The following is a 12,566-nucleotide window of genomic DNA, read 5'->3' as shown; positions in this document are numbered from 1 at the left end:
AGGCCACCGTTTGTCCAAACTGAGATAACCTGAGCTTAGACGAGTTGATCCGTACCTGTCTGGTCTTTGTGCCTGTGGAAGAGCTTGTTCTAACTTCACCCCCCGTTTGGAGCCATAGGAATAAACTGGGAGAGGCCAAATGCTAACAACATCTCCTGGTGGTTTTGTGTGATTAAGGGCAAACTGGCAGAGACAATAGGCCAGGATGAGTGTGGGATGACGGATTACAGGCGTGAGTTCCATGTGTGTTCATTAACATGCACTGTCCCGACCACATAAACTGATAATAATACAATGCAGAATACTCGGCTCCAACAAATCCACTTTTTATCAGACTAAATATCTTCAAATTGCATGATCTTGTTGATGTTTACACAGCAGCTGTGATGTACAAAGCTCACAGTCTCAGGCTCCCTCAGAGTTTACAGGAGATGTTTCAAACTAGAGGATCTATAAACAACCTGAGAGGAACTGATCTGCTACAAAAGGCGCTCAGTGATACTAAGAGGAGGAGTTTATCAGTTAAAGGCGTCGATCTATGGAACGGTTTATCTATTCAACTTAAGGCTCCAAAACGATTAAAGCATTTAAGAAAACGTATAAGTCAAACATGATAGAGAAGTATAGAACACTTGAATGAAGACCATTAGAAAAGAAGTCGATCGAGGAAACATAGCATAACTTCTGATTGTTGAAGTTTAAGTTTTGTGCTTAAGTGTTTCCATCGTTGGTGTCAGAGAAAGTGTATAATGTGTCTCTTTGGACACAGAGTCACAGTTTGTAAAAGGGGTTTAGGCAGAATAAGTCTTGGCTTCAGCCTAAACCCCTTTCGCTCAGGCATCATTTAGATTAAATTCTTAATGTGTTTTCTTATTGTATAATGTCTAAGATCTTTGGAAAACATGTGATTTAAATGTTCATAATGACCGAAGAAAATAAATTAACAAACTAATATTCTCTGAGGATTTCAGTTGCATCAGAACAGGTCGGTCAGATTAAGATGTTTTGTAAACTTCTTTCATAATGCTAAACTGTGTTAGCATGCTGCTGTTATCGTCCCTTCTGCTGCTTCAGACTTTTGCATTGTCTGCACATGTTTGTGTTTACGTAGTGAAAGGACGGGGGGTGTTGGGGGAGCACAGTCAGGCAGGGAGGGGCGGAGCTCGAGGCGGCGCATCAATGTGGGAACGCACCAGCAGCACGCCGTCACATGGACCGGCTTATTGTGACTAAAATAACACAAAACCAGGTCCAAAACGAGGCTGAAGTTGAACTAAATGAGGAAGATTATGTCTTAAAGGAATAGGCCACCGTTTTTACATACTGAGATATGTTCTTACCTGAGCTTTGACGAGTTCTTTAGGACCTGTCTGATCTTCAGTCACGTAAACACAGCGCAGACGGCGTTAGCATTTAGCCTCTCCCTCTCTCCTCTATAGCTCCAAAACAGGTCAAGATAGAAGCTACCAAGCTCTTCCACGTTTTCCCTATTTAAATATGGTTACGTGAAGTGTTCCACTACAAAGTATAATTACACACAATTAAACAATGTGGATTTTCTAAGCGGATAAAAGGGGGGACTATATTGTAAGGCGTAATAATACCAGGAGTAGTTTGGCATCCGCACAGTAATCTTCACTTTACTGCGCTGTCTCTCATAAGGAGCTTCTGACCCGCTCTTTGTCTGACCCGTCACCTATAGGACCTGTTTGCTCTGGGAGACCCTACAGGAGCACGAAACCCCCGACAACAGAGCTCCAGGATCATTCGGGTGCTCAAACCCTCCACCACGTTAAGGTGGCGGCTCCAGGAGGGGCAAAAAGACCCATTTACCAGAAAATGACCTTCAAATGTACTTTATATTGAGCCGTCATGTCACCGCTCACTCCCAGTTAAACACACGCATTAAAAATGAATGAAGCCTCGAGGCAAACTGCATATGAAACGCCTCATTAAAATCAGCATAAAGACATTGTATTTTTACAGCCAAGATTCAGACCTTTAGGCATAAAACTGGACCAAACGTAACGGATCTGTACAAGAGGGAGCAAGTGGAATTAAATGTATTTCGGAAAATTGACTTTTTACAGCTTTTTACATGTTACAGTGTTGTTTTCTCATCAAAAACAGACCTGGAGCTGCATGTGTTTCGAGCTTCTAGCGTATCTTTGAGTGGTCTTTGAATCTTCTCCCATGGCTGTTGTTAAGGGGCTCCTCCTGAGGTCCTGCTTTCCTCACTCTGTCTCTTTTGCAAAGCTCAACTCTTTCATCGCAAAGTAAAAGCACTTACCACGGCTTCACTGCAGCGCCTCGTGAGCCCCGCCTGAACCAAACACACGAGAAGAAAACTCAACACAAAAGCATCAAAACCCTCCAACAAAAGAGCAACAAAAATGTGACAAAGGCTCACTCAAAAGGACGCACAAAACCAAAAAAAAGAGCCATAATAACGTGTCAAAAATGAAATGGAAAACACAAAGACACGGCAACAACACAGCGAAAAAGATCTGTTTTGTGGGTCTTAGCTTTCAAACACACTGGCCTATAGACCATAATCATAATAAGATTTGATTAGATTTGGGTAATGCCAAAACTGGAGAAAATGCACTTGGTTAAGGTGGGTGGTAAGAGGTTAAATTTGAGTTGTTTTGACTAGTTAAAGGGACTAGACAGAGTTTAAAATTTTAAAATTAAGTATTTTCCTCCGCCTACATCAGGGGTAGGCAACGTCAGGCCCGGGAGCCAAATCCGGCCCTCCAGCAGAGAGCCTCTGGCCCCCAATATGATTTTGAGAAATATTATTATGCAAATAAGGGATCAATTACCTGTTAAAGTTCTAAAAATGGGAGAAATAGTGTCTTTTTAGAGTGAATTTAGTTTTAAATGTCCTTGCAGAACATTCCACTTGGTCATAATGTAAAACAGTGATTCTCAACTGGTGGGTCGGGACTCAAAAGTGGATTGCACGCCTATAGGGAACTTTTTTTTCTCCAATATTTTCCATCTGGAACTACACATAACACACTGGAGTCTGTTAAAATTAATATCATTGGGTTGTTTTGATCATAGTTTCAGTCTTGATGTACAGCTTGTTCAATAAAAACATTTTTACAATGAAAATCGTCCCGCCATGACGCAAACTTGCCGACTCCTGGCCTACATGTTCCTCCATGTCCTAATGTGTAGAATGAGCTCAGACCTGTTCACCACAACTGCCTCTAAAATCCTGCACTGTCACTCAGAAAGGTGTTACTTTGGGTCCGAAGTGATGTCATGCACGAGCTTAATATAGAAGCTGCAGTTACACGTAAGACCTGAGGTGGCAGTAGTGAGTATAAAATGACCAACTTGCATCTAGTCTCTTCCAGATGTAGTCGGGCATTTGACCGTAGATTATTTCACTTGTTCTGAGATGTTTCTGACTCTTTCTTTCAGGTTATTGTATTCGCTAATGGGGTAAGAACAGTGTTAATTTCGTCGACTAAAATATTTAGTCTTAATTTTAGTCAAAGTGATATTCTTTCCGACTAAAATTGGACTAAAACTAAATTAAAAGTTTCTCATGAGACTAAAACTGTGACTAAAATGTCCAGATATTTTAGTCGACTAAAATCAGACTAAATAAAGATGAAAAACACTTCATTTTCTTGAATCTAATTCTTAAAATTACAGTTATTTCGGTTCTTGTGACTCAGTATGAGTTTAAAATAAAGCTATTTTAACATAATATGGGGTCAAGATCCTATAAGTGAGCAGTGTACGTTTAAGTCTTTAGGATTTGTTTTTAACTGGTCGCCCTCGAACAACTTAATGCTTTTAAAGTAGCCCTCAGCTGAAATAAGGTTGGTGACCCCTGATGTAAATTCTCTGCTAAAGGATCAGCTCTGAGCTTTGTTCATGTGGAGCAGCTCCATGAAGCAGAGGAACAATATTAAAGGCTCATTCATACTTCCCAAGACGCAAGAACTTCTTGTTCTTGCACCCTGAGCTGCAGAACTGACTTGAATTGTGTCTAGGTTGCAATTATTTAGTGTTTTTAAATGTGTTTTATCTTTCTGTGAAGCACTTTGGTCCTCCTGGTGTTGCTGTAAAGTGCTATATAAATAAACTTTGATTGATTGATTGATGAACTGTCTTCAGTTACAAAATGTTTCCATGGCGACAAGGCAAAAGTGACTTCATTTTGTTCTGCAGCTCAGGGTGCAAGAACAAGAAGTTCTTGCGTCTTGGGAAGTATGAATGAGCCTTAAATATGATTATAATGAATATTATAAATATAAGTCGACTAAATTAGTCTTAATTTTAGTCGACTAAAACTAGACTAAAATTGAAGAGTTTTTTTTTACTCAATCTCGACTAAAATTAAATTACATTTTAGTCAAAAGACTAAAACTAAAATCAAATATGTTGTCAAAATTAACTGTAGAGGTTTGAAATCTTGAGATGTGCGATGGCTTACAATACTACTACAGCACTCCAAGTGAGCCAAAGTTTGTCCAGTGTAGTTTCTTATCTCAGAAAAACAGTTCCACATATCCACCACGGAAACGTTGTTTAAAAGATAAAACATCACTGTTTATTTCAGTGTTACAAAAAAAGGAAACATTGGCTCAAAAAATAAAGATTCCTATATGCTATAGTTGCAGGTAAGAAAACCGTTCGCTTCCACAGCTCTCAAGTTCTGAATAATCAATAAAACAGAGAATCAACGTAACGTCACAGCGGGCCAGATCTTAAAGGGGCAGTACACCTTTTTATAAATACATACTAAATATTGTAAGCACATATATTCTTGCATGTTTTTAAAGTTTTAACTAATATATGAACTTAATGAAATTCTAAATGATCTTATTTTACCCTTTAACATGAATTCTTACTTAAATTATAATGAATTGTACTTTGGCCTCTACATACCCGGCCCTAATTGCTTTCTATCTTAGAAACAATTACAACTTAAAATGTCTTTCTTCTGAAGTTGAACTTGGTAATAGTCCAACAGCTCTACACTGCTTCTTGAAGTAAGCATAGCTTGGTTATCGGCCTCTCGAGTTCATTTGTCTTCGTCTTGACTCGAACCTTGCGGACCATTCCATGCTCATCAGCCATAGTCTTAACGATTCTTCCCATAAGCCATGATCCCCTAGGGGCTGATTCGTCAACGATTAAGACTACATCTCCCGGGATGAAGTTCCTTGATGGATGGTTCCATTTTTGTCTCTTCTGAAGTTGAGGCAGATATTCTTTGGTCCAGCGCTTCCAGAATAAGTCGCTCATATATTGAACTTGCCTCCATCTTTTACGAGCATAAGTATCGTCCTTATGGAAGAGTCCCGGTGGTAAGTTGGGATTAGTCTTGAGCAGGAGTAAGTGCTGTGGGGTAAGAGCTTCCAGATCACTAATATCATTGGAAGGCATGGTAATAGGTCTACTGTTCAGAATGGCTTCGCATTCACAGAAGTATGTCTGAAGACCTTCCTCATCCAAGCTTTGTTCTCTCAGTGTAACACCCAAGATTTTCCTGATGGAGCGGATGACTCTTTCCCAGACCCCTCCATGGTGGGATCCGGATGGTGGATTGAATAACCATGTGATGTCACGTTGGATCAGGCTGTTTTCAATTTGTGCAGTATTCCACTTCTTTATTGCCTCTCTGAGCTCGCGATCAGCTCCAACAAAATTGGTCCCGTTATCCGATCTCATTTCTTTCACCTGTCCTCTTCTTGCAATAAAGCGGCGTAAAGCTTGAATAAAGGAGTCCGTTTCCAATGATGTTGCCATTTCAATATGGACCGCACGACATGCAAGGCAGGTAAATATCACTCCATACCTTTTTACAGATGATCTTCCCCGCTTGACGCTGAATGGCCCAAATAGATCCACTCCAGTTCTGGTGAAGGGTGGTTCGTTTGGTACGACTCTGTTTCTTGGTAAGTCCGCCATCATTTGTGCTCCTGTGGCACCATGTTGTCTTCTACAAGTAGTACAACGAGACAACATTCTTCTGATTGATGAGGGAGCATCGATAATCCAGTACCTTTGACGTACATAAGACAAGACATGATTACGTCCACTATGTCCCAGCCGCTCATGTGCATCTTGGAGAATCAGATCAGCCACATGATTGTTCTTAGGGAGGATCATAGGGTGCTTGGCTTCAGCTGGCATGGATGCTCGACTGAGCCTCCCCCCAACACGAAGGATTTCGTCTTCAAGTTGCGGATTCAGTCTGAGGATTCGACTACTCTTCTTGATGGAATCTTTTCTTCGAAGAGCAGATATCTCCTCCTGGAACCAACTCTGCTGACAATAGCTAACGATATCCATCTCAGCTTGTCGCAGATCGTCCACAGTCAGGTAAGTCTGTTTGAGACTCCTTTTGTAGCTCAACATCTCCCTGTTCACTCGTTGTTGATCACTGTACAAGCCATTCATCTCCTTTCTCTTTCTTGACAGCTCCAGTAGGGTTCCCTTGAGTCGTGTAAGCCAGGCCATAGCCTTCTTGAGATGTATCCATGAAGAGTAGTATTGAATCAGTTGTTGCATTGCATCAGTGCTTGCTTCTGCTCTTATAGCATTAATGAGTATGCCTTTCTTGACCTCAGGATCATCAGCTGTGAGCTCTTCAAGATGATCATGCCTGCCTGACCATTCCCTTTCTGGTTTATTGAGGAACGCAGGCCCTGCAATCCAGACTTTGTTCTTCATGAAGACATTCACCCTTTGTCCCCTGGAAGCATAGTCGGCAGGATTCAACAGAGTGTTGACGTAGCTCCATTGCTGCACTTTTGATGCTTGTAAGATCATGGCAATCCTGTTTGCCACAAACGTCTTAAATCTGATGTTCTCATTTGCTATGTACTTGAGTACAGCAGTACTATCCGTCCAAAACCTGGAATCTGACAGTGGCAACTGCAGTTCCTTCTTTAGCATGACATCCACCTTTACAGCTAAGGCAGCCGCCGTTAGCTCCAACCGAGGAATAGTTGTTGGTTTAAGAGGGGTAACCCTTGCCTTTCCCAAGACAAATGAGCAGTGTATTTGGTTACTGCTGTTCTTCTGGACTAGGTAAGTAACAATACCGTAGCCTGTTTCGCATGCGTCGGAAAAGTGATGCAGCCGAGCTTGCACTGTTTTTCCAAACTCAGGTGGCTTAAAGCACCGAGCCACTCCAAAGTCAGTGAGCTGTTGAATTTCTTCAGTCCACTTCATCCATTGTTGTGCAAGGTGTTCTGGAACGATGTCATCCCAACCTGATCTTAGTCTACATAACTCTTGCAGGATGTTTTTAGCAGGCAGTATGACTGGTGACAACATTCCCAGTGGGTCGTAGACTGAACTCATCGTAGACAGGATTCCTCTCCTGGTGAGAGGCTTCTGCTCTATGTTCACGTGATACTTGAACTGATCTGACCGGATACACCACTGTACTCCCAAAGCTCTCTTAACGGAGAGTGCATCCTGGTCAAAATCAAGATCTTTGACTTCTGTAGCCCGGTCCTCAAGTGGAATGTTCAACAGCACACATCGACTGTTGGTTGTCCACTTTGTCAGTCTAAATCCTCCTGTTTGACAGATAGCTTTCAGGTCTTGGAGTAGTTTGACTGCTTCTTGTTCAGTGGCAACTGATGTCAATAAATCGTCTACATAAAAATTATTCAAGACTGTATCGACTACTGCAGCATCAAACGTGTTCTTGTTGTCTTCGGCACACCTTCTCAATGCGTAACTTGCGCAGCTTGGTGAGGAGGTGGCTCCAAACAAGTGTACCTCCATTCTGTACTCTTGCAGTTCCTTTGAGACGTCACCATCTGGCCACCACAAAAACCTGAGGAGGTCAGCATCTTCTGGTGGGACTTTAACCTGATGGAACATTGATTCCACGTCCGCCATGATTGCCACTCGCTCATGACGGAATCTAGATAAGACACCAACCAGACTGCTTGTCATGTTAGGCCCTTGCAGTAACTGTACATTGAGTGTGGTTCCTAGATATGTAGCACCACCGTCGAATACCACGCGCATTTTGTGCTTCTTAGGGTGGTAGACACCGTGATGCGGAATAAACCACACCTTTCCATCATTCCGATTCAGTTCTTCATCTGGAACCTTTACAGCGTAGCTCTTCTTAATCACATCATTCATGAAGCTGACATAGTCCTCCTTGAACTTCTGATTTCTCTGAAACTTCCTTTTCATGTTGAGCGCTCGTTGCTCTGCCATTGCTCTGTTGTTAGGCATTTTCACGTCTTTATTTTTTAACGGCAGACCAATAGAGTAGTGGCCATTGACCAGCTTTGCCGATTTGGAGACTCTGTCCATAAACAGTTGGTCCTCCTTAGACATCTCTGACTGCTCTCCTGGAGCCTGCTCTGGAAAATCATACTTGAATTGCTGAGTCCACAATTCGTCAAGTCGAGCCACTGAGATCCGATTCGTCTGGATCTGCGGGAATCCATTCTTTGTCCAGCATTTGATGTTTTCACGCAGTGGCCCGTTTACTGTCCATCCTAAAGCTGTGCGTACAGCATACGGCCCATCCTTGACACTGCGGATTACTTCTGCTGGCTCCAAAGCCTTTGCCACATCAGTCCCAATAAGAAGACCGACATCCGCATCGATAGATGGAATTCGTACACCTTGTAGATGTGGCCACCTATCCACGTCTTCTTGAGTTGGAATGTTTTCTTTACTTGCAGGGATAACCTTTTGTGCAAACACACCTGTAAGCTCGATAAAGTCGTCACCTTCTAAGCTACTCACCTCTAGGTCTGGCACAGCTTTGCACACAACTGTCTTTTGGTCTCCCATAGTGGTGAGTAGGATGTTCACATTTTTTCCTTGCAGGTGAAGGTCGTTTGCCAGCTTGTTAGTGCAGAATGAGGCGTTACTCCCTGGATCTAGGAATGCATAACAAGTCAGCACCTTGTTGCCTTTCTTTGCCTTCACTTTCACGGGAACAATAGCGAGAACGCAACCTATACCCCCGGCCCCAGTCTGAGAGCATGCTTCTCCTGCAGCCACAAATCCACTGACAACAGTTTGCTCTTCCTTTGAAGACTCTCTAGGCTCCTCCTTAGAAGCCTCTTCCTTTGGTAAGTCTTTAGGTTTCTGATTAAAGTGTAAGAGCGTAGGGTGTGTTGCTGAACATATCTGACAACTCTTCTTTTCTTCACAGGCGTTACTCATATGTCCTTCTATAAGACAGCTGAAGCAAAGTCCTTTGCTTTTAAGGAATTCAAGCTTTTCTTTGTGCAGCTTTCTCTGAAGTTTTTTGCACTGTTCCATAATATGATCTCCCTGACAGAAGATACAAGGTTTCATAAAAGCTTTGTCCTTGTTTGTTCCCTTCTCCTTAGCTTTCTTGTTCTGCGAACCAGCAGCATTTTTCTCAGCTTTCTGTTCCTTTACTTCAATGGCTAGTGCTGTAACATTTTTCTTTCCACTTGAACTTTCAGTCAGGCGTCTTGTTTGTCCTGTGATTTCACCAAACACTGGATGGGCTGCCATTTCAGCCTGAGTGTTGACGAATGACACTACGTCTTTAAACTTCGTCCGGCGATCTTGCTTTTTTTGAATGTCTATGGCGACACTCCGGAATCTCTCTCTCAGCCTATATGGGAGCTTTGAGATAACCGTGCGCATGTTGGCAGCATTTTCCATCTCCTCTAAGTACTCTAGATCTGACATTGCGCTATTACAGCTTGTTAGAAAGAGAGCGTATGCTTCAAGTGCCTTGGCATCATCTGATTTAATGGTAGGCCAGTTTAAAGCCTTGTCAAGATATGCCATGGAAACCTTATATTTGTCACCAAAGCGTTCTTTTAGCAGTCTCTTGGCTTCAGGATAACCCTGATCTGGATCCATGTGAAAACAGCTACGCACCAAGTCGTTAGGCCGCCCATTAGTGTGCTGCTCTAAATAGTAGAGCCGATCCTTGCTGTTTTCAGTCTTGCTTTCTATGCGGTGCTCAAAGGCTCTAATGAAGAGACGGTATTCCAATGGATCTCCCTTGAAAACGGGAATGTTCGGTGATGGCAATGTAGATAGCCTTTGTTGCTTTATTATGCTTTCAGTGATGTCGTTTTGGCGTTGCATGACAGCAACCAGATTATCTGTAGACCTATTTACAGAATTGTCAACTGAAGTATTGGGAACTTGTATAGCATCTGCGCCTCTTCCACTAGAATGGCTATGCTGAGTTCCAATGCTGGCTACATTGCTCTGGATTTGGCTGACATCACGCATCTTTGGAGCAGATATTAATACATCCACCCTGCTGCCTTTGGTTCTACTTGACGCATCTAAACTTTCATATCTTCTCAACACGTCTAGTTGTGCGTCCGATGCAGCGAGCTCTGCCTGTAGCTTCAACTGTTCTTTTTTAACCTTGAGCTGTAGTTCACACTCCTCTAAAGCCTGTTTTTCCTTCAATGTAGCTGACTTGGCTAACAAAGTAGCTCTCTCCAGTTCAACCTTTAGTCGTTCAGCGCGAGCTGACGATGTTGCAGAAATAACAGAGACAGACTTAGATTTTCTAGACTTCCTGGATGTGTCTGACCTACTATCTTCGGGATTTATGTCTTCACAAACCCGGTTAGCCTCTTCTCTGCGTCGTATTGCATTGTGTATCCATGCAATCACTTCTTGCACAAATTCTCTGTGCTCCACGTTTTTTGGCTCAAACCAATCTCTTTGATCTGTGATCACATTCTCTTGACTATCAATCTGGCACAATAGGTCTTTAACATCCTCATTTATTTTATTGAATTCCTGTATCAAAGTTTCATACTTAGGCAACAATTCCCTTTCTATGATTTCCACATTTGCATCATCATCCATTAAAGTATGCAATTCATTCCTTTTCTCAGTAAGCTGTCCAAGGATGGCTCTTCTGGAGCTTATTTTTATATGCAGATTATGTTCCAATGCTTTAAGTGTTGGTCTAACCACACGCTTTTCCACAGTTGGGCTTACCGTGTCTTTTGCCCCTGTCTCCGTCATCATTGCTTGATAGTCAGTCCGCTTTTTCTTTTTTTCTTTTTTTTTACTTTCCACAGTCAAGTCTCCGCGATGAGCTCGTTAACGATCCAATTGACACTCGCCAGCCACGAGCGCAGCGCATGATGTGTTGTTGCGAAAGTCCCTCGTTGAACCTTCATTCATGTTCCACTTTCCACAAACCTCTTCAAAGTCTTGATGTCCAATGTCAAGCAGGTTTTCTTACTAATGTAGAGGTTTGAAATCTTGAGATGTGCGATGGCTTACAATACTACTACAGCACTCCAAGTGAGCCAAAGTTTGTCCAGTGTAGTTTCTTATCTCAGAAAAACAGTTCCACATATCCACCACGGAAACGTTGTTTAAAAGATAAAACATCACTGTTTATTTCAGTGTTACAAAAAAAGGAAACATTGGCTCAAAAAATAAAGATTCCTATATGCTATAGTTGCAGGTAAGAAAACCGTTCGCTTCCACAGCTCTCAAGTTCTGAATAATCAATAAAACAGAGAATCAACGTAACGTCACAGCGGGCCAGATCTTAAAGGGGCAGTACACCTTTTTATAAATACATACTAAATATTGTAAGCACATATATTCTTGCATGTTTTTAAAGTTTTAACTAATATATGAACTTAATGAAATTCTAAATGATCTTATTTTACCCTTTAACATGAATTCTTACTTAAATTATAATGAATTGTACTTTGGCCTCTACATTAACACTGGATAAGAAAATTGCACTTGTCCCATTGGCAGTTTTACTTTTTTATTTCAGGTGAGACAAAACGGTGAGAAAATGTCCTCAAAGGAGCAAAGTAAACCTGGTCCGATCAGGAATAAACTCTACATGAGTGAAAACCGCTCAAAACAACATCAATATTGTCAATTCAAGTCATTTAAACCCAGGCTTGATAGTGTTTTTTTCTTTCTCTTTATTGAAACAGCTGCACAGTCAAGGGGGGCAAGTGGAGGGGGATGGGAGGAGCTTGTGGGGAGATCTCTTGAAAGTCAGGAGACATTTCTTTTTGTGTTAGAAGTCACAAACATCCTTTTTTTTTTCTCACATCCTCAGGTGTTTCTCCCGATCGGACCACCTGGCCCTGCACATGAAGCGCCACATCTGAGCGCCGCCACCGGAGGGCGCCGCCACCGCCGAGGAGCAGCCGACCCGACCAACCTCTCGAGCTCCTCCCCCCCCTCTCTCTCCCTCCCTCCTGTCCCCCCCAAACAGCCGGACGCCATCTTGGACAGGCCACCACCCACCCGGAGGAGACGCTGGATTGTTGTTTCACTTTGCCACACTCGCTCACGCAGCTACAACAGTTACATCTTCACCCGATATCCGTCGAGCACCCGAAGGCCTCCACGCGCCGCTCTGGGATCGAGAACCAGTTTCCACGTTTCTTTTTTCATTTTCTGCATGCTAGAACCGTGTATCCATGTAGTTAGTGCTCACAATACTCAACTCTTTGGACGTTTTTTCATCCTCTGGATTTCATTCTTCGTACACCACCAGTGCACTGCAGAAAAAGGATCATCCCCGAGTTGAGCAAGAGATTACGATG

General features: G+C 42.5%; 1 protein-coding gene across 1 annotated transcript in view; it reads left to right on the top strand.

Annotated features, from left to right (window-relative positions):
* The window catches only part of klf7b (Kruppel like factor 7b), a 176,728-nt gene extending 164,516 nt beyond the window's left edge, over positions 1-12,212 (top strand). Inside the window, exon 4 of the mRNA XM_079563485.1 lies at positions 12,074-12,212. Coding sequence (XP_079419611.1) covers positions 12,074-12,125 — 52 coding nt within the window. The 3' untranslated portion in view covers positions 12,126-12,212. The remainder of the gene's footprint in view (positions 1-12,073) is intronic.
* The last annotated feature ends 354 nt before the right edge of the window (positions 12,213-12,566 follow it).

Source organism: Gobius niger, assembly GCF_951799975.1.
Source record: "Gobius niger genome assembly, chromosome: 9".
Lineage (NCBI taxonomy): Eukaryota > Metazoa > Chordata > Actinopteri > Gobiiformes > Gobiidae > Gobius > Gobius niger.
This window is presented reverse-complemented; position numbering and strand designations above follow the sequence as displayed.